We start from the raw sequence: 19158 nt of genomic DNA, 5'->3' as shown, positions 1-19158 counted from the left end.
GTAAAATTGTCCCTAAATTTGATGTGGATCTCTTAATGCAGCAGCTCTGATTGGGTTTGGTCCCTTGTTATGTCCGGTTAATATATACCGTGCACTTGAGTTGAGACTCGAGGGTAAATTACTCGGCTGGTGTCCGGTCTACCTACTCCAATAAGAATAGAAACACGACGTGCATCTCCGATCGACAGGATTATCTCGTGCAGTCAAATTTGGTTCCAAAGTACGAGTAGAGAATGAAAAGTATTACCCCTCGATGCGGGAAGTACAGTGTCGCGCCCGATGTTTTTGTTTACATTTTCTAAAGGTTTATTCATCAAACTTTCTCTCTTCAAATCATTGATAGAATCCCACATGGAGAAATGTCCCGTTCCTAGGAAGATCCTAGTTGTACTACCGTTCTGATGACAACAAGCTTTCGCCCGCAATTATGAACCGGCCTGCGCGCTGCGCCCTCCGCTGACCGGCTGATGGGCAAATCTGCAGCCCAGTGAACTTACTCGATACTTACAGGGATGATGCCTGCTCCCACTGATGTGCTGCAGTGTGGGGTTTCGATCCATTCGTGAAGCTTGTCGTGATCTAAACGCTGGGGTTTAGGGCGCTGGTTTGAAACCTTTTATTTCTATTAGCTTCATCCTGGCGCTTTCAGAGTATTCCAGGAAACTGGGTTTCTCTCTGGAGATCCTCGAAGTCTCAAGTTTTGGTTGAAAAAGGACAAAGCTGCAACCTCGTATAGTACCCCTGTACTTTCACTGTGTACTTTCACTGTACCCGCTCAGGTTCACCGGAGCCCCGGGGAGACCCATTGTGATCCCAACTGACCGCTCCTCTTACTCCTCTTTCTCCAGATGGCGCGTCCTCGTCAGCATGCTTCTTTGGAGATGATTGGTGCCCCATTGAGGATTGAGGACAATGCTGTACTAATTGTAGAACAAAGATCATGAGTGATTTCTTTTTTGTCATTTTTTCCCTGATTTTTTTCCCTTTTTTTCTTTGCTAACTGTCATGGGGAATTTTTGCCCTACAGTGGAGTCAAGGTACACGTTTCACCACAGGGAATACAGCGTAGGATATGAATTTTGATTCTGTTTTCCGTCCACGCGACTTTTGGCCGCATGTGGCTGGGTACTTGTACATGGAAATTGTGGTATCACCTTCAACTTCAAGTTCAAGATTGAAGATTGAAGTATACCCAAAATTAGATCTCAACTATGTTTAAATGGGCAGTGCAAGGCTCAATGGTTCTCTCTTGGCAACCTATAGATTGTAGATAATGGTGCTGCCTGCCTCAGTACTTGGCATAGGCAGTGTATGCATTAAGGATCTGCTTCGTATACCAAGACATCTCGGTGATCTCCCGGGCATACAAGTTTGTGTTATGTGGGGGATGTGCCAGATGAGTTGTACACACTGGCATATACAGAACCCATACGGATACAGCACTTGAGAATACGAATGCCTGCAGCAAGTTCAAGTTGAGCGGAGTTGATCCACTCCACGGGCTTTACCCTCTCCGACTTACCCGTTTTCACCTACGTCAGAGAAAAGACTTCAAACAGATCCATGAGCAAGGACAACCCTGGACATTAAAACCGAAGACTATTATTCCAATAGAAGAATCTTACATTGCCAAGCCCTATCCAACAAGCAAATGCGAGACAGAAGGAAGCGCGCAGAGCGCGTTTATACTTTGAAGAGGGGGAAGAGAAATTCTATTGGCTTTGAGTATTGTCCCGTTGGCTATTATGCTATTATTACTGGGGTGGGCGTATAGCGACTACTCCATATAGAGTCTAGTATGGGAGAATCTCCATTGGCGCAAATTATGGTACTTTATTGCACACACAGTGTCATCTTTTACTCGGGTCAGGGCCACTAGGGTTCGACTAAATGCGGAAATGTGCCTGTGCCTCAGTGCGATACTGGACCATACAGTGAGATCGGCACCGAGAAAGGCTGATTTCCCGTTAGTGACAGTACTGATACATTAGTATGGGCGGGAAAGTGTATGAACGCAGTACTGTGCCCCATTCAGCTTGGTCTCTGAATTACTCCGTATTAAGAGTCATAGTTGATAAAAATAAAGAGAATATTCAATAAAAATGAACTGAAATGAAACTGAATGATCGACTCAGATGAGTCAAGAATCTCAAAACTATGAGGATTAGAGACTGTACAATGTACCTCTACTTCCAAGTTGGCCCTAAAAGCTGGAACTACCGTAACTACTGTAACCACTATACGAGAGTAATAGCGGCTGGTAATTTTTTTTTTTTTTACCACAAAATGCCTCATAGAAAAAAGACCAGCAACTCAACACATAATAGTCATCAAACCCCACCATTGAAGAAGGAAATCAAAATGAAACCCTTTGTGCTACTAAATTATGGTACAGGAAATTGAAGTGAATAGAATATTATTAAATTTCTATACTCTAACATATTGAAACATGAAATAGAAACAATCTCAAACATTTCAATCTTTAGCATAACTTATTGTGCATAGTACTATTTTATCCTTCAAGGTGCAGGAACCCTGTACATGTGTGGATCATTGTAGAACAAGCGTGGAAGGGGAAAAACCTGTGGCAAGGAAAAGAAGAAAAAAAATTAAAAATTAAAAAAAAATTTGAAATAAAAATTAGAATAAAAAATTATTAATTAAAAATAAAAAAAATTACAATAAAAAATCTTGGCCAACATATCCTAATTAAGTCAAGTTCACCTGCATTAAATGTGTAATTGAAAATTAAAAATTCGAAAAATTACTCACTAAGCCTAATCCGATCGTCCCCGTTCAATCGTCACTCGCTCCCCCTCCAAGTTCCATCTCTATACTTGAACTTCTTCTTTCTCCCTTTTGATCATCCATTTCTTCCATTCCTTCGATACATTTTACTTAAATTGATCTCGCCCCCGCTGAAGCTCGGACTTGGGCAACTCTTGGCTACTCGCCAAGAATTACTTGTGCCACCTACTTTTCATCATTGAAAGTGACCAGCCTTGAAAGATCAATTATTCTTCTTGGCGGCCCGTTTCTCACACATCTACAACCTTTCCCCTGACGCCTTACCCCCCCAACCATGACCTTCATATCATGACCAGTGTCCTGCGCGGGACTCGTGTGTTCTTCGCCTTTCTAGGTCGATCTTACTAAGATCGATTATCGATTATCGTGAGAACATTCACTACGACATCTTGAATCTCTTGCTCGTGAATCTTTGCGCACCTACGACTTCGAATACACAATTTGACGAATGTTTTGGTTCTTTGGATTACAATCAATATGGCTCAACCGCGTGGGGAACGTTTCTCTTTTCACAACATATTAAAAATGCTGCTCACACCAAACTCCTCCACCCAGCCGTCGCATGATGACGCTGAGGTGGCGGAGGACGGGGACGAACCCCCCCGATCACTACCACCTACAAGATCCGCAGATCGAAGACGACGAAGTTTTTGCTCGACCAACCTTTATCAAACAGAAGGAATCACTGCTCACTCGTGCGCTGAAGAGTAGCCCGGAAATGTCACCTACCGAAAAACACCTCCCATCTATGCACGACTCCGCCTACTCCTACCGCTCTTATCCCCACAGCAATATCTCTGGACTCTCGACAGCTGAGTTGACTAGCGATGGTGGTCTTACCAGTCCTTCTCTATCCAATACCCCCAGCCCTCCACTCCCCCCGCAGATGATGGGTAAAATGGGAAAGTTGGGCAAGGCGATGGCTGGACACAAGGAAGTTACTCAACGTGTGAAGGTCGTGGATACCAATGAGACTACTGTGGAGGCCAACTTGGGCCGTAGACGTTGCATTAGCTTTGCCTGTGGAAAATCTCAAGATCCCAACGAGCCCAAGCCTGGTCCACCTCAAAGAGTTCAGACTTTTCCTGTTACTACTCCACAAAAGGAAACTTCTCCGCCACCTCTCAAACGCCAATCTACCCTGACCTTTGTATGCCCTGGTAGACAGTCTACTGTTGAAAGAGAGCGCTCCCCGGCCCGTAAATCGGCATTCAGGTCTCGATGCCGGGGCTCCCCTGCTCCTGTCTCCCGTAAGGCTTCTCCTCCTACTCAGACATTGGAAAAGGCAGAGGCGTCCATGACTACACCAAAAGCCAAGGGGGGTTCCCACCAGTGGACTGGGCAAATTTGAAGAATCCGAGGCCACACGGTTTCATGAATTTGCCAGTTCTGTTGATGAGGATGATGAGTGGGTCAAGCAAACTACCGAGTTCACCGAAAAGATTACTATGAACGACTGCATGAAAAAGGAGAACGAGATTCGCCGACTTGGTCGAGAGGCTGAGGAGGAAGCCGAAGAGGAAGAAGATGACGATATTGAGGATCTCGCTGACGATGACTCGACTGTTCACGACTTTTCTTCCGACGATGGCAACGAGTCCGATAACGAAGCTGGCTTTGCAGACTCTGATGACAGTGATGATGACGGCTCGGACTACGAATTTTGGGCACCATCCGCGACTGCTTCAGACACCAATGTTCCCTCTATTGACTTCTTTCCCGCCCCTATGCAACGCCGTGCGTCGAATACTTCCTATGAGTCAATGACTGAGGATCAACAGAAGTGGCTCCCCGCACCTGTTCGAAAGACTAGTGGTCGACGAAGTGCCCCCAGGCCCATCAAGATGCGACCTGGCACACCCAACCTGCCCGATAGCACTGATTTCGTTTGTGGAACCTTGGATGAGGACCGTCCTCTCGAAGCTGCCTACAAATCTTGCATTGAACAGCGACGCATGTCTAAGCATGTGCTTATTCCGCAAGATATCGATCCTAGCTTCCCAACTAGCGACCCTGAGGCCGAGGAAGACCTGGAGGATCTCTCTGAAGACTTGGACACCTTTGTTCTCGAACCCACTCGCGGCCGGACAGAAAACAACACTCGAACATCTCCCCGACACTCGCCCAAGCGCATGGTGTCTCCTCCTCCACCCTCTCGTCGTGCTGGCCGGATCTCTCCCAAGCGTCTTAAGTCGCCACCTCCTCGCATGCGAGCCAAGTCCCCCTCGCCTAAGAAGTGGTCTGAAATTGAAATGCCTGTCGTGGAATCCCCTCGTGGTGTCAACATCAGCAATCTGATTCAACAACGCCAGCCTTTGGTTCGCACCAAGTCACTTCCTCGAACTCCAAACCCATTCTTTGCTACCGACCAGCCACATCGGTACCTTGGAGTCTCAACTGAATCTCCCGAGCGTGAGCGTTCTCGCACTCGGGAATTACACAACCGTGGACCCATCGACATTGTCGAGGGCCTCGAAAAGAAACGTCAGAAACGTAAAGAAAAGTTCTGGCGTCAACACTGCCGTAAAGCTGCCAAAGAACAGGCGGTGCGGCGGCCGATTCCCGGCAAGGGAGCCGAACGGATGAAGGAGCTTGGCCTCGAAGTTGCTGAGAGGTGCAGAGCTTATGGGGTCGCTCAAGATACCCAGCTCGTCCTATCCGTTTAGGCTTTCCCCCATACATTCAAGGACTGAAATATCCTCCCCCCATACACCCTTTACTCAATTTGTACATACCCCATTTTTTGGAAGCTTTTATCACTTGGTTTGTGATCCAAGTGTCTTTCGCTGACACATAACTTCTTCACCAACTTCATGTCACCCGCTTGATTGGTTTTTTTCCCACCTTAGCTTCTTCTTTTTGCTTCCTGGTCAAGCTTTTCTAATCAATCCTGGGGAGGATTCATCCTTGCATTCTTTTTCTTCCTTCTTTTACACGTCGTATTCTTTTTCCCTGGAGGTTGCTTTCCTTTCCAATTTGCATGGTTGCGGTGCATATACCCCTTATCTGAATTTGCTGCATTGTGAATAAAGCGGGCGGAACAATTCAATTATGAACGGTAGATAGAAACAATAACAACACTTGGAAATAATCATATCTTTCCCATATTATCCATTTAAATGAACCTAGTCTAATCTCGGATATGGGACGACTTAACCGGTGGCGTGGTGGCGCTCAACGTGGTAGTCTTAGTTGAATGGAGTCTGGATCTCGTCAAAAGTCCGCCACTGGTTAGTGCCTGAGTGCCTAAGGCACCAAAGTTTGGCCGATCCCGAAAACAACATCAACCTGTCTTCTTGTCTTTCTTCCCCCTCCATCCACTTCGCTGCCTCCCTCTTGCGCCATAACTCGTCTCACTTAGCTTCGAACGTCAAACTGTACTTCACACTCCTCCAGTTTCGCTATGTGGATCGTCAACTGGTGTAAGTGCTCCCCGAACCCGACCCTCGGCCCAACCACCATCCCGGTCCGGTTGCATGCGACACCAAGAAGCGAGAGAGAACAATCCTACTTTTTTAGAGTAGGAGTTTGAGGGTTTCCAAAGCTGGAGGAATCATATTCAACTCTCCAGCAGATTAAACATGGGCCCTACTCGCTGGATTCGAACTGCCGTGGCCCCTGTGCGGCTCGTGATTATGATCTTCATAATCTAGGATCTTGAAAATCGGTTTTACTAATATGTTTTCGGCTTGATAGTCTACGATGTGCTGGCCTCTCTTGGCCTGCTGAACAAGCACGCTAAGCTCCTTTTCCTTGGTTTGGACAACGCCGGAAAGACCACCCTGCTCCACATGCTGAAGGTGAGTTGATGGTTGGATAGATACCCACAGGCTATGGCATCATGTGCGACGTGCATGGCTAATACATTCATTTTTTTTGATGGATAGAACGACCGTGTGGCTGTCCTCTCACCGACTGCTCACCCTACCTCCGAAGAGCTCGCCATTGGCAACAACCGTTTCACTACCTTCGATCTGGGTGGTCACCAGCAGGGTTAGTTGAGATATACCCGAAACTCTTGGATATCACTATTTGAGGGAGACAACATCGCTGATTGCATCCTACCACCAGCTCGTCGTCTATGGCGCGATTACTTCCCCGAGGTTAGCGCTATTGTATTCCTGGTAGACGCTAAGGATTATGAGCGTTTCCCCGAGTCCAAGGCTGAGCTCGACGCTCTCCTCGCCATGGAGGACCTCGCTAAGGTCCCCTTCCTCGTCCTCGGAAACAAGATCGATCACCCCGACGCTGTAAGCGAGGATGAGCTGCGCCACCAGCTCGGTCTGTACCAGACCACTGGTAAGGGCAAGGTCCCTCTCGAGGGTATCCGCCCTATCGAGCTCTTCATGTGTTCCGTGGTTATGAGACAGGGTAAGCCACCTCCAGCGATATGGTTTTGAATGATGTGAATGAAATATGCTAATATTCATATCAGGATACGGAGAGGGTATCCGTTGGCTTTCCCAGTACGTCTAAAAGCTTCGCTTAAGACGTACTCCCAATCCCTTTCTCGAATATCCCCTCTCGCCTCATCACTTCTCGCCTTGTCATCTCTTGACTCCAGTCTGTAGAGAGTTGACATCGCAAACCAAAGAATCTAACCCCCTCCCAACCCCCTCTAAATAATTCCCCACGTCACAATACCTCTAGCTAGCTACCAATAATGGTGTCCAGGTCCTACTGCCATTGGTCTTCCTCCGCCCCTTCAATTCACTTTTTGATGTGTCCTTGGTTTTTAGCTTGTACGTCAATCAATGCATGTTCTTTTCACTTTGGCTGTGTTTATTCCTTGTATCATCTCCCCCAACTACTATGGTTCTAAAAAGGTACCTTTCTTCTATTTCGGTGCAGTTCGATTAGTCTTAGCAAATGGATAGAACATATCACAACTTTGGTTTACTCTTTGTATGGACATTGCTGAATGTAGACCTTTTAGTTCAACCTTGTTGAAGTTCATATCAGGGCAAACATTTTGAATGTACTACACAGTCTACTAGTACATAGGCCTAGTACTAGTGACGTCCATTGAATAGTCCGTTACACTAGACTGAAATAGGAAGTCCGTAGCCATGATGCAAGTCGAATTGCGCGTTATCTACTTGCTTTTTTTTCGAGCCATGACCCCGTGCGGGGCTCTTTTTACCCGAATTTATACATTTTTACTTGATTTAGCCCGAAGTACTCTCGTAGGTACATAGGAAATGATCTCTGATTGGAACTTCTCCAAGTTGGATATTACTCCAAGATGTCGGGTTGGTGGGACTTAGCGAATAGGTGGAGTGAGTGTATCAGTAGACTAGAAGCAGCTTATATTGAAGGCGTATTTATTCGAGAAATCCATGTCATTTGATGGAAAGATGGCGAATGGCACTGTGCTAGGCTCAGGACATGCCCGTAGAAGTTGGAGTCTTCTACAAAGGCGCTCCTAGGCCTGTCAAGAGTCCCAGTCTCTATTGACGTTGCCAATAGTAGCCTCGGACAGTATAGAATTACGAACCATGCATCAAATGCCCCAGTAGGATCCAGATAACGCTGGATAGACCTCAAGTTCGGAGTCTGAAGACCAGAACCGAAGTATCACTACGAGTCAGATAAACCTATTAGAGAACATATGAGGATCAATTGAATTCAGAGCACACGACCAATAAGCACAAACAAAAAAAAGGATAAGATAGACCAGGTTTCCCAACCCCTTTCCAGGATGCCGAGAATAAACATTCCGTCCAGATGGTAAAGAAACAAGAAAACAGGGGAATGGCAAGGGAAAAGAAAAAGGAAAAGGGAAGAAATAAAGGGTGAAAGAAAAGGAAAAAGGATCCGCTCCGAAAGTACAAGAGGTCGCGCGTGTCGGCCTGGAAATGATGGAGACGGGGGTTTCGCATGTCGCACGGGGAAGCCCGGATGTTGAGAAGAATATGGGGGAGGTCATAGGGAGTTCACGGGGACTGAGTAACGGTAGGATTGGATTGCGTAGGTGTAGGCTGCCCCGGTGTTGATGAGGGTTCCTCGGTCATTCATCGATTCGTAGGGTTTGCGGCGGAAATCGTAGGAAGAAGGGAGGAGGTGTTTATTGAATGTCATATGGCGGGATGGGTGTTGTTGTCAAATGCGATTTGAATAAAAAATGGCTTATCTCCGCCCGAACCTGCTGCACATGGGGAAGCTCGTATCGATTTCTCTCTTTATTTCTTCTTCTGTTTTCTCGGAGTGTTGGGTCCGCCAGAGCTCATGCTCCCGTAAACGTACTTTTGTTTCTTTTCGGCTGGTTTCAGGATCTATCGAAAGCGAAGAAAAAGATTAGTCTTTTGTGTTGGTTCAAATCGAGGGAAATTTTGGAATTTCACCCACCTGGAAGGAGCAGAGCAAGCTCTCGTCTACGCTCATCATTGCACCCGCATTGTCGAATTCACCACAGTAGTTGGGCGCGCTGAATAGCGTTACCAGCTGGCGCTTCGAGAAGAACTCGTAACCATCCTCCACAACTTGATGCGCACGGCATATCAGGTCCATGTCGTGTTTCTGAAGGAAGCGCGAAACCACGTCGGGTCCGAATGTGAATGAAACACCACGGTCGTTCTCGCTCCAGCCGGTGATATCCTTGTCGGGGTCGGACCATAGAAGATCGCAAAGGAGACCGCAGTCGGGAATCTGATCCAGTTAGCGAATTTGGCTCTCAGCCGGAGCTTGCGCCCCAATGATTGTTGCCACTTGTTGAGTCCACCGGGAGGGGGGGGAAAGCCAAGAGTAAAGGATAAATTTAAGGGGAAGATGTGGAAAAGACCTACATCAGTGGGACGCATGACGCGGCGAATCTGCTCCATCGAGTTGAGATCGGGACTCAAACCTCCGTGCATGGTGAAAATCTTCTCATCGATGATAGCAGCAATGGGGAGACAGTTGAAGCAGTCGGTGAAAGTCTTCCACAGCTTGATGTTGTACCGGCGCTTGCACTCATCGTAGAAACCGTAGATACGGTTGATAGAGGCGCATTCGTGGTTACCACGCAGAATGAAGAAGTTCTCGGGGTACTTGATCTTGTAGGCGAGAAGCAGACAGATGGTCTCGAGAGACTGCTTACCACGGTCGACGTAGTCACCGAGGAAAAGGTAGTTGGCCTCTGGAGGGAAACCGCCGTATTCGAACAGACGCAAAAGATCGTAGTATTGACCGTGGATATCACCGCAAATCTAAAAACCGGAAAATCCAGACGCGTCAGAAAAGAAAATAACAAAAGTCATGGTGAGACCATGGAAAGGCCATGCCGGGAAATGATATGTCGCACCTTGATGGGAGCCTCAAGCTCGAGCAGAATAGGCTGAGAAATGAAGATTTCGCGAGCCTTGGTGCAAAGGTATCGGATCTCCGATTCCAGCAGCTGAACCTGCTTTCCGGGCCTGCTGCCCCTCACTTCCAGCAGGCGGTCGATGATGGAATCCAGATCAACTTCCTGGTCGGCCATGGCGAAAGGCCCCTAAAGAAAAGAGGATGGGGAAAATAAAAGAAACAGGAAGGGAAAAGAAAAAGGAAAGAAAAAGCACGCCGGGAGGGGGGGGGAGGGATGACTTCCGGAGCAGGTGAAGTATTATTGGCGCGGCGACTATGTTCTGCGAAGTTGCGGATGTTAGCGAGAAACCTTTGACAATGAAAAGGGTAGCAGTCCGGTCGTCAAATCTCGAATCAACATCGACTGACAAGCGCGTTGCTGATGACAAGAATTTTTTTTTTCGGGACTAGCTTTTTTTTTTTTGCCCCATCCACCCCTTGGTGGGACCGGTGAGAACTAGGCAGAGAATAGGCAGAGACATACCAGGTAAGAAACTCAATGAGATCGAAGACTCGAGGATTAAAAGGCCCTATGGCCGCGAAAAGTTGAGGAGCCGACTGAGTCTGGCAGGGATGCCAGAAGACGATTCACTGCAGTCTCTCTGAACTGGAGGGATTTTTGTAGGTGGCCGAACAAAGACAACCAGTAAATTTCAAACTGGATATTACGCGCCTGAGTGGAAGTGTAAAACCAACAGGTGAGCAGTAAATCCTTTGTCGAGGATGGATTCGAGCGGGATGGAAGGGAGGGGGATCTGAGATGAGGCGATCGAAGTTTTCCAAGTGGAAGTTGAAAAAGGATGAAGATAATCAAGGGTCAGAATGAAAATACAAAGTATTTTTTTTATTTTCCCTTCAGAATCAGAGTAGACTGGTGGAGTTGAAACGCGATGGAGTAAATCCGACGGGATGAAGAGAGGGAGAATCTTGCACAGGGAGGAAGACGGGAAGTTCCCAGTTTGTGTTTGCAAGTGTTTGATTTCCCCGTTATAGATGGGATCAACTTCCCTATAGATGAACTTGATAATACAAAATAAAAATGAAATAAAATTTTTCAAATGTTATAAATCAATTTCAACTGATATATATGATTTAATCAAATTGATTTCATCTTCTCTTTGTTCTTTTACTTCCAAGGTTCCTATGATGTTATCCATTCTCTTCTTATTGCCACCATTCCGGTCTCGCCTGTGGAGGGGTTGCGTTGCCGCCGGTCGAGACCCATCGTATACAAAAATAGTAAACACTTATGGGCCCCAGCGCAAAGTACCAACTTTTAAATGAAAGAAAAGGAACCTTGGTCTACATCTGCAGAACAAAGAGAAGTTATCTACAAGTGATATACTTATCACCCCCAACAAAATTCCTTGAATATAAAGACATTGTTCGAGGTTCCCTGCATACTATGAAGCCCATGTACGAAGTACCCATGTCCCTATTCAATGTGGACCCCAACTACAATAACATTCGAGACTGATTGTGCCTAGAAAGGACTATGCAGGACTACAGTGGCGTAAATCTAGTCATGGTCTAAAACTTGAACAAGATTGAAGTTTCAAGATTGAAATTATTTTCCGAACCGGCTCAGAGCATCATGCCATATCCATCTCAAGGAGTTCACAGAGAAACATGTTCACCAGAAGCACAGAACAAGAACAAGAGGGGAATAAGAATATGAGAAGAAAAATGAAGAAACGGAACCAAGAAAAAAAAAGGAGAATCATGCCACCAACGCCAACATGCCGAAAGAGAGATAAAGGCATAAAATACACGCGCTCTAAAATCGATCTTTCACGATGACCTCCAAAATTGACGAAACAGAGAAAGGTGCTGCAGGGTCAATTTTGATAGAGAAAATGGGTGCAAAATCAACGAGGTAATTTGAAAACAGAACAGAGCGAAGCAAACGGCCGTAAATTGTTCATACATCCAACCCACCATATCTCATAAGTCATCCAAACGCCTTGGAATAATGCAAAGGAGGAGCGCTGAAAGCTCAACAGGAAATATCGATCTGAGAAAAAAAAACATGAGGGGGGTGGTTTGAGTCGTCAGCATCAAGCTGATAGACTCAATGAAAAAAAGGATAATTAGCATCCAGATGACCAGGTTAATCCATCAATATTTGTAGTGGGTGGTTTCTATCCACCCAAGGTATGGCCAGCAGTTAATATAGCATGGCTATTAGTCTGGATAGCTGGAGTTGAAAGCGGGGAGTGGTCCATGCTAGGTCCAGCCAAATGAGCAGCAAGCTCTTTTTGAGTACTATCCCAAGGGTGTTCTCCTAGTACAGTGGTAAGCCAATTATGACTTACGTCCCCCCGGAGAGCCTCCAATTGTTGGCGACAGAGCTCTTGATCCAGTACCCAATCTTTAGTGGGAGTAGGTTGTGCAGCAGTAGGTTGCAACAGAGGAGGACTGGCGGAAGGAGCAGCATGCTTTGCAGGGCTCTGAATGCTAGAAGACCCTGATTGGGTGGCGCTGTCTTGCTTCCATTGGTCAAATGGAAGTACGAAAGGCGGCTGAATCGGCGCATGGATTTGTTGCGTGGGGAGGGCTGGAGACACCGTAGGACCTGGGTTACCAAGGCCATCTGCGAGGAATGGATTATCTGTCGAAAGATCAACGATGCGACGTCGTTGAATCTTCTTGCGACGGTTTGTCCCCGTTCCCTCGGTGTCGGATTGTTGTACCAAAGGCTTAACTGGAGGTAACTCGTCGGCTTCAACTGGAGGCTTAGGTAACGCCTTGGCCTGGATAACGGTGGCGGCGGGTTTATAAACCACCACTGATTGATCTGCAGCACTGGACCGTATGACTGGGGCAGCTTCGGGCTCAGCGACACGGTCAACCAATTGCTTTCGCTCAGTGTATCCCGGGCCACGGCCATCAATGATGATGTCCTCGGAATAGCCAGGGGTGCGACGGAAGAGATTCATGATCACAACGCGATAATTCGAATGGGTCTTGACAAATGGATTTCCGGTTACCCAAATCTCCCGTATCTCAGGCAGACAGGTAAGCCGGGCCATCTCAGTAGGATCCATGAGGTTATTATCACGAAGATCCAGTCTCTCCAGCGACAAAAGTCGTTCGATTCCAGCCAGCGATTGAAGTCTGTTGCCGCGAAGGTTGAAAGCCGTGATAGCCGGTAGAGGGTTCCGCGACAGCGAGTGCATCGAATCGATCATGCAGTGAGACAGATTGAGCGCACGAAGAGCCATCAAGGTCGACAAGCTATCTGGGATTTCGGACAGAAGATTCGAGGATAGGTCCAAAGAGTTGAGAGTGTTGGCCACGGGCGCGAGGCTAGCCGCGGATATTGAAGTCAACGAGTTGTCAGGAAGGCCGAGGTGACGCAGAAATCGCCATTTGCTTGGTGGTAGGACACCAGGCAACAGGGTAGAAGAGCTTCCAGTCCGATAACCACCCGATGTATCACTTGAGTTCGAACTGCCCGAGCCGGTACGACGAATTCGTGCAGATTGTCCGCGACGGTGGCCGTGTTTGGTTGTAGGGCGCTGCGGCGAGATGCTCTCAGCCCTGGCTCGTCGAACTTTTGCGCCTTCGGATCCAGCCCGCATCATCGGGGTGGATTTGGGGCTGGTGCTGCTGGCGAGTGCCGTATTCGCAATGGGGGAACCGGGTGCGGAGATGGAAGTATGATCGGGGGCGTGGACGGGCTGGGTACTGGAGCTGTTATTCCAGCCAAGAGGAGGGGACTGAGTCTTGGTGGAGCGTCGGCGGCGCTTATCCATGTCATCCAACACGATTCTCGTCAGCAGATCCATTGGGTCATCCAGATGAGCCCGCTTGATGGACAAAGTTCGAAGCTGCTCCGACAACCGGTCCCAACCATAGAAAGAACGGTAGTCTATATCAATGATCTCTAAAGCACTCAAATTTTTGAAAGAATGAAGCGGCACAGCCGTATCGAATGGAAATTCTTCATAGCCCCGGATCAAGCAGGCTCGGTGGTCTGGTGCCAGCCGCAGACAGGGGATTTTGGTGAACGCAGAATAAAGATATTTTAGATCTGCTTCCAAGGCCAGTTTGGCCCGTTCGGTCTTAGAAGCAGAGTCCTTCGATCCAAGACCAAAGGAGGACCAGAGTCCACTCATACCGGACATCACGCTACGCACGCTAGAAACGGAGTGAATGGAGGCTCCATCGCCTCCCTTGGACCGTTGTGGTTTACTCAGGAAAGAGACATATGACTGCGACACTTCGGTGTGGATATTCTCCAGCCGGACATTCATAGGCCCCACGGCAATGGATAAATCCTCGAAGCGCGAGAGGAGGTAGAAGAGGTGATGAGGGGTGAGAGTCAGCTTCGCGGGTTTGATATTTTGGGATGCAAACTTCAAGGCTCCGAAGGATAAAGCCGAGGCTAACGAGGTGGATGAGAAAGCACCCGCCGCGTTGGAGGTTGAACCCGTGGGTGACTGTGGGGTTCCGGCATTGGATTGTCGCCGAAGTTGCAAAGCGTTTGCGAGGGCTTTTTCGTGGGTTCGAACGAAGCTGGCCAAGTTCTAGGGAGAATGAAGTTTTAGCAATCCATGCGACACGTTGAATTGACATGGTCCAAAAGTGGGTCGTCGAGGCTGAGAAAAAAAAAAAGAAAGAAAAAAAAAACAACTTCAAACTCACTTTGATGAAGAGTTGTCCATCTTCAGTGTTCAGCTTCTCCATGATGGAAAGCAAGAGAACCAGGCCGAAATACACAAAATAAGATCAAATACCCCAACCTGGAGAACTCTGAAGATGGATCGTTCAACAGACGTTATCAGAGACGGGCGACATTCTGGTGGGTGCAACCAGATACGGGATAGAAGGAGTGTGTCGCCTAGGGGATATCAGTTAGCGCCAGTAGATGTTAAAAAGGATTCAAGAATAGATACCTCTTTGCGAAAGGAGTGTGTAGTGACTCGAATTGAATAAACTCGAGTCCACTGAAGATCTAAGGGGATCTTCCAAAAATTTGAGGAGGGAGGTAGGTTAAAGGGGGAGGAAGGGGACGGGGTAACCGCCTAAATATGATGATCACGATAACAATACGACTTCAGTACTACAGTACAGTACCTACAGGTAACGAATTTTAATCGCATTAAACCTTGTTCGGGGTCTTAACCTTGATAACATGAATGGTCTGATCCTTTTTTATTTATTATATATTATATATTCTCATTTTTATTTTATAATTATCTTAATCTGATTACTTTTGACTCTTTTATGTACATCTGTTGACCTCCTCACCTTCTATGTCTCATCTTAGTATCATGTTATCCCAATAACCTTGGGGCTTACTAGTATAATCTATTTAGTAATAGTAGTAGATTAATCCCGAATTCATACCTTCCGGTGACTCCAATGTCTGTAATATATGTACGATTTTATTTATAAATCTCTTACTAGTATTTAAATGGTTGCTAATTTCCTGCAGCTACGCCCATGCTAAACCTAGGTGGGAGTGGCGACCTGTATGCATGGAGGGGGCGAGCACTCGCGTCTATCAGACCCTTCGGTTGGATCGACCGAAATCTCTTCCTAAAAACTCTTTTACCCATTGAGAATGCTCATGATGCTGCTCCGGTTATCCGTTGGTCCATATAATGTTTCTTTTTTAATCATTTATCAACATTCTGAGTCGATCATGGCCCATCATGAAGTGGGTCGTACCAAGTTACCACCCCTCCTTTGGCCCCGATCGACGGGACATGGATTATCATGAAGACTGATATGATTTCGGGGATATGAGGATATGAGAAGGAGATTAACTGAGAAGGAAAAAAACAGATCAATCATTTGCATGAAAGGAATAGCTTCAAAATAGTGTCCACACCACCTACATACAGCCACTTGATATGCATGGTAATGCAGCCCGGGTTAGAATGCCGGGATAAAAAGTAGCCTACGAGCGTCCAGTTGCCCCGTGCCCTCTTCATTTGGCCCGCTTTTATGGTTTTTTTTTTCTTATTTCAGAGTCATATAATAAGTTCCAAGGTTTATACGCGGGAAGGACGTCCTACAGATATTCCACTATTATTATCCTAACCTTGGAAGTTCTCCCGTCTTTACAATATTATACTATTACTGAATTGGGGTTGATCATATGCAGTATGCTTTTTTTTCGTGCAGCAGATCAAGATCTGGTTAACCCGAGACTTAACTTGACTCAATCTATTTTTTTATTTAATTTATTTATGAGAATAAACCCGGGTCACGCACGGAGAATGAAGACGAGCGCGGGCCGTTTAGTGGTGTTTAGTGGTGTTGAATCCATGAACCATCCAGTTGAACCAATGATCAGCTGCAATGAGCCATGCGCATTACGCTATCTGGGATGATCCGAGTCAGCTCGCACTGACATCTGACATTCCACTTCAAAGTGGAGTCAACTCCCCCCCGATTTTAGGAATTTTTTTTTTTTTAAGAAAACAAAAGTAATAATAAAAAAAATAAACCACGATAACATGGATGACATCAAAAACTTCCATGAATATGAAGCATTCCACCTTTTCTTACCCCTCCATCACGCTATACAAGGCACACCGCTTCGTACATTCTTACATTCACAGATTCTTAGGATGATCGATCCATGGTTCAACGAAATCCCTTCATCTCGGATCCAATTAAGTCGGAATTAATGCAATCTATGTGACGGGGCCCGCGTTAGCGAGTAGAATTGGATAGGTCGTCTCTCCGACCTCGGGTCACTCAAGACGGGTTTCCGAAACGTTTCAGACATGCACGAGGGAAGGATTAGAGAATCAAGGTTGATTCGTCTCCTTACCCATCCTTCAAAAAATCCAAGCGCGATGCCCAGAACGCGGGGAGATGTTTTATCTATGAATGTACAACAAGCACGGTCTCGTTCAACATTCCTCACCCCCGGATGTTGCAGACGCTCGGTTCAACGTTGGATCCTAGCCTACTTTGATGCAGTTGCAAGGAGTTCGCATGCAGGCATCCTTGCATTGGGGGGTTAAATAGCACCAATCCTTACGGCTTATTACACCCCAGCCCCGAGGATTCGGCCGTGGCTTCATCTTGACTTCGCGATTACCTCCAGATAGGAGTAGTCTCGGTTTACGGTGTAGTGTTTTGATTGGGATCCTCTTAGATCAGGAATGCTAAACACATGGGATTAATGGGAGACACTGGAGTAAAAAAAACATGCTGATCAAGGAGGGGTTAAAAAATGGGGTTTAAAACCACATGATATTGTAGAACTTGGATTCAACTTGCCCCGCCCCCTTGGTAGATACTGAATACGTACGCAGTACTCTGTGGGAAGTAATCCGTAATGAAATGAATCATGTCAATCATGTCAAAAGGGGCACAATTTGACGTCTCTCTCGTGGACCGGACTTTCTCCCCCTTGTCGATCCAGCACGAGGATACGATAAGTAAATCATCGGAGGATGATAACTCTTATTGGATAAGATGCAGAAGTCATTTGCAGCTCCGCCAAGCCACCGGTGGACTACCCTGCACCTGCATCTTTACTTTTTTGACGTACTCACGCCACAGTTTTGGTGTACTCCGTAGCGATCTGCAAAGGGCCAAACACAGATGCGGCTAAGGTTGGGGTCAATTTAGTTTTTTTAGTTTTTTTTTCCTTTACTTTTTTTGGGCTTTTTTGGGGAAGATTTGAAGGGTGGACTCCGAACATTCCCTTGTATGGACTACATGGACTACACTAGTATAACTACGGAGCGCTATGGTGGACACTAACCTATGCACCTTAAGGAAAAGGCGCACATACCTCCGTCATTGGAGGGTCACACTTAGTTTTCCATTTACCAAGAACGGAGTAGCCTTTGATCACCTTCTAAATGGTGGCGGCTACCGCGCAGTAAATCCTTTATTTTCATGTTTGCGACGCGTACTTCTTAACTATTCCCCCTCATGATCATTTTTCAGCACGATTTGGTGGGAGGCGAGAAGGCAGCTGAAAATGATGTATCGGGGGGACCGAGCAAATGGAAAAAGAAAAGAAAAGAACCAGATCGAGGCTCAAAGGGAAAAGAAAAGCGACGTCGGGACGCACCATGCGTATGTTTGCTTCTGCTCTCATTCTTTGCTTATTCCACTATCACGTCCGAGAAATCCAAGATCGGCGTGATCAACATCCCCAGCTGATTGGAGAAGATTAGAGATGATTACGGAGGTACAGAGCACGGCAGCCCTGGAGAGAGAGAATTAGGAAAGAATCGAGGCTAATTATCATAATTAACCCCCAAGATGCACATCATCCCGTCAGGTGACTCTGTGGCTTGACACTTCTTATGTTTGGGGTTTAGTGTCAAATCCTTTTAGTCTTTTTTACTCCGGACTTACTCCGTACACAATGTACATTTACATATGTACATTTACATATGTACAGAGCTACAAATGGAGTTCCATACATTAGTGGGACTCGCTACTGTTTCCTGCCGATGTTGCCAGCCCGTGGGCGGCTAAAGAGGGGCCCTTCACCAAGGCATCAGCCCATAGGGTGCTTTCCTGGGCCCCCATCTCGCCTCCGATCAAACTAAAATTCAATTTCTATAACCTATCACCATCGTGAACTGGTTTTATGCTGCGAGATCTGAACGGGCTGGCATCTAGCGGTGAAGCTCTACCATATATCCCGGGGCGATTAAGGTTTCATGCCCTTTTTTCTTCTTAGTATATCTCTACGTATATGGCGTCTTGGAAATTTCATCCATATCCTTGGTCGTACCATGAAGATGGATATGGATGAATTCGGAGCAAATTGCGTAACAGATAGGTTTGAACTCGCATTACTCGTACGGACTATATCCGGGATGCCGAATCCAAATTAGCGTCGCATGATGGTGAAAATTTTTCATTGGAGCCCTGAAGATAATAAGAGGCCATTGATATGTTTGATACCCCGCGAGGGGGGAACATTATCATGGAGGGGCATTGAAGAAAATTGAAATTGACTTCAATAGTTTGAACCTCGGGAGGATTCTTACGTATGAGGAAGAACAGGTCAATGGAAATAGATTCCAGTAT

General features: G+C 46.6%; 4 protein-coding genes across 4 annotated transcripts; 2 read left to right on the top strand and 2 right to left on the bottom strand.

Moving 5' to 3' along the window:
• Window positions 1-3373: 3373 nt before the first annotated feature.
• N7483_010076 (DUF2457 domain-containing protein) lies at window positions 3374-5474 on the top strand (the record flags this gene model as incomplete). Its single annotated transcript, XM_057093503.1, has 2 exons — window positions 3374-4101; window positions 4127-5474. 2 exons carry the CDS (start codon window positions 3374-3376, stop codon window positions 5472-5474), a joined length of 2076 nt encoding a protein of 691 aa, XP_056939474.1.
• A 737-nt stretch (window positions 5475-6211) lies between these two features.
• Window positions 6212-7284, top strand: sar1 (Arf family GTPase SAR1; the record flags this gene model as incomplete). Its single annotated transcript, XM_057093502.1, has 5 exons — window positions 6212-6230; window positions 6505-6608; window positions 6696-6801; window positions 6880-7179; window positions 7244-7284. 5 exons carry the CDS (start codon window positions 6212-6214, stop codon window positions 7282-7284), a joined length of 570 nt encoding a protein of 189 aa, XP_056939473.1.
• Window positions 7285-8990: 1706 nt separating this feature from the next.
• On the bottom strand, window positions 8991-10267 carry glcA (type 1 serine/threonine-protein phosphatase catalytic subunit GLC7; the record flags this gene model as incomplete). Its single annotated transcript, XM_057093501.1, has 4 exons — window positions 8991-9083; window positions 9157-9456; window positions 9594-9995; window positions 10091-10267. The coding sequence occupies 4 exons, from the start codon at window positions 10265-10267 to the stop codon at window positions 8991-8993; spliced, it is 972 nt and encodes a 323-aa protein (XP_056939472.1).
• A 2005-nt stretch (window positions 10268-12272) lies between these two features.
• On the bottom strand, window positions 12273-14823 carry N7483_010073 (leucine-rich repeat domain-containing protein; the record flags this gene model as incomplete). Its single annotated transcript, XM_057093500.1, has 2 exons — window positions 12273-14663; window positions 14782-14823. 2 exons carry the CDS (start codon window positions 14821-14823, stop codon window positions 12273-12275), a joined length of 2433 nt encoding a protein of 810 aa, XP_056939471.1.
• Between the last annotated feature and the right edge of the window lie 4335 nt (window positions 14824-19158).

This window comes from Penicillium malachiteum (genome assembly GCF_028827825.1).
Source record: "Penicillium malachiteum strain IBT 17515 chromosome Unknown utg000005l:1.0-9002435.0:326005.0-9005861.0, whole genome shotgun sequence".
In the NCBI taxonomy this organism is placed as follows: Eukaryota; Fungi; Ascomycota; class Eurotiomycetes; order Eurotiales; family Aspergillaceae; genus Penicillium; species Penicillium malachiteum.
Note: the sequence above shows the minus strand (reverse complement) of the source record. Positions and strands in the feature narration are given on the sequence as shown.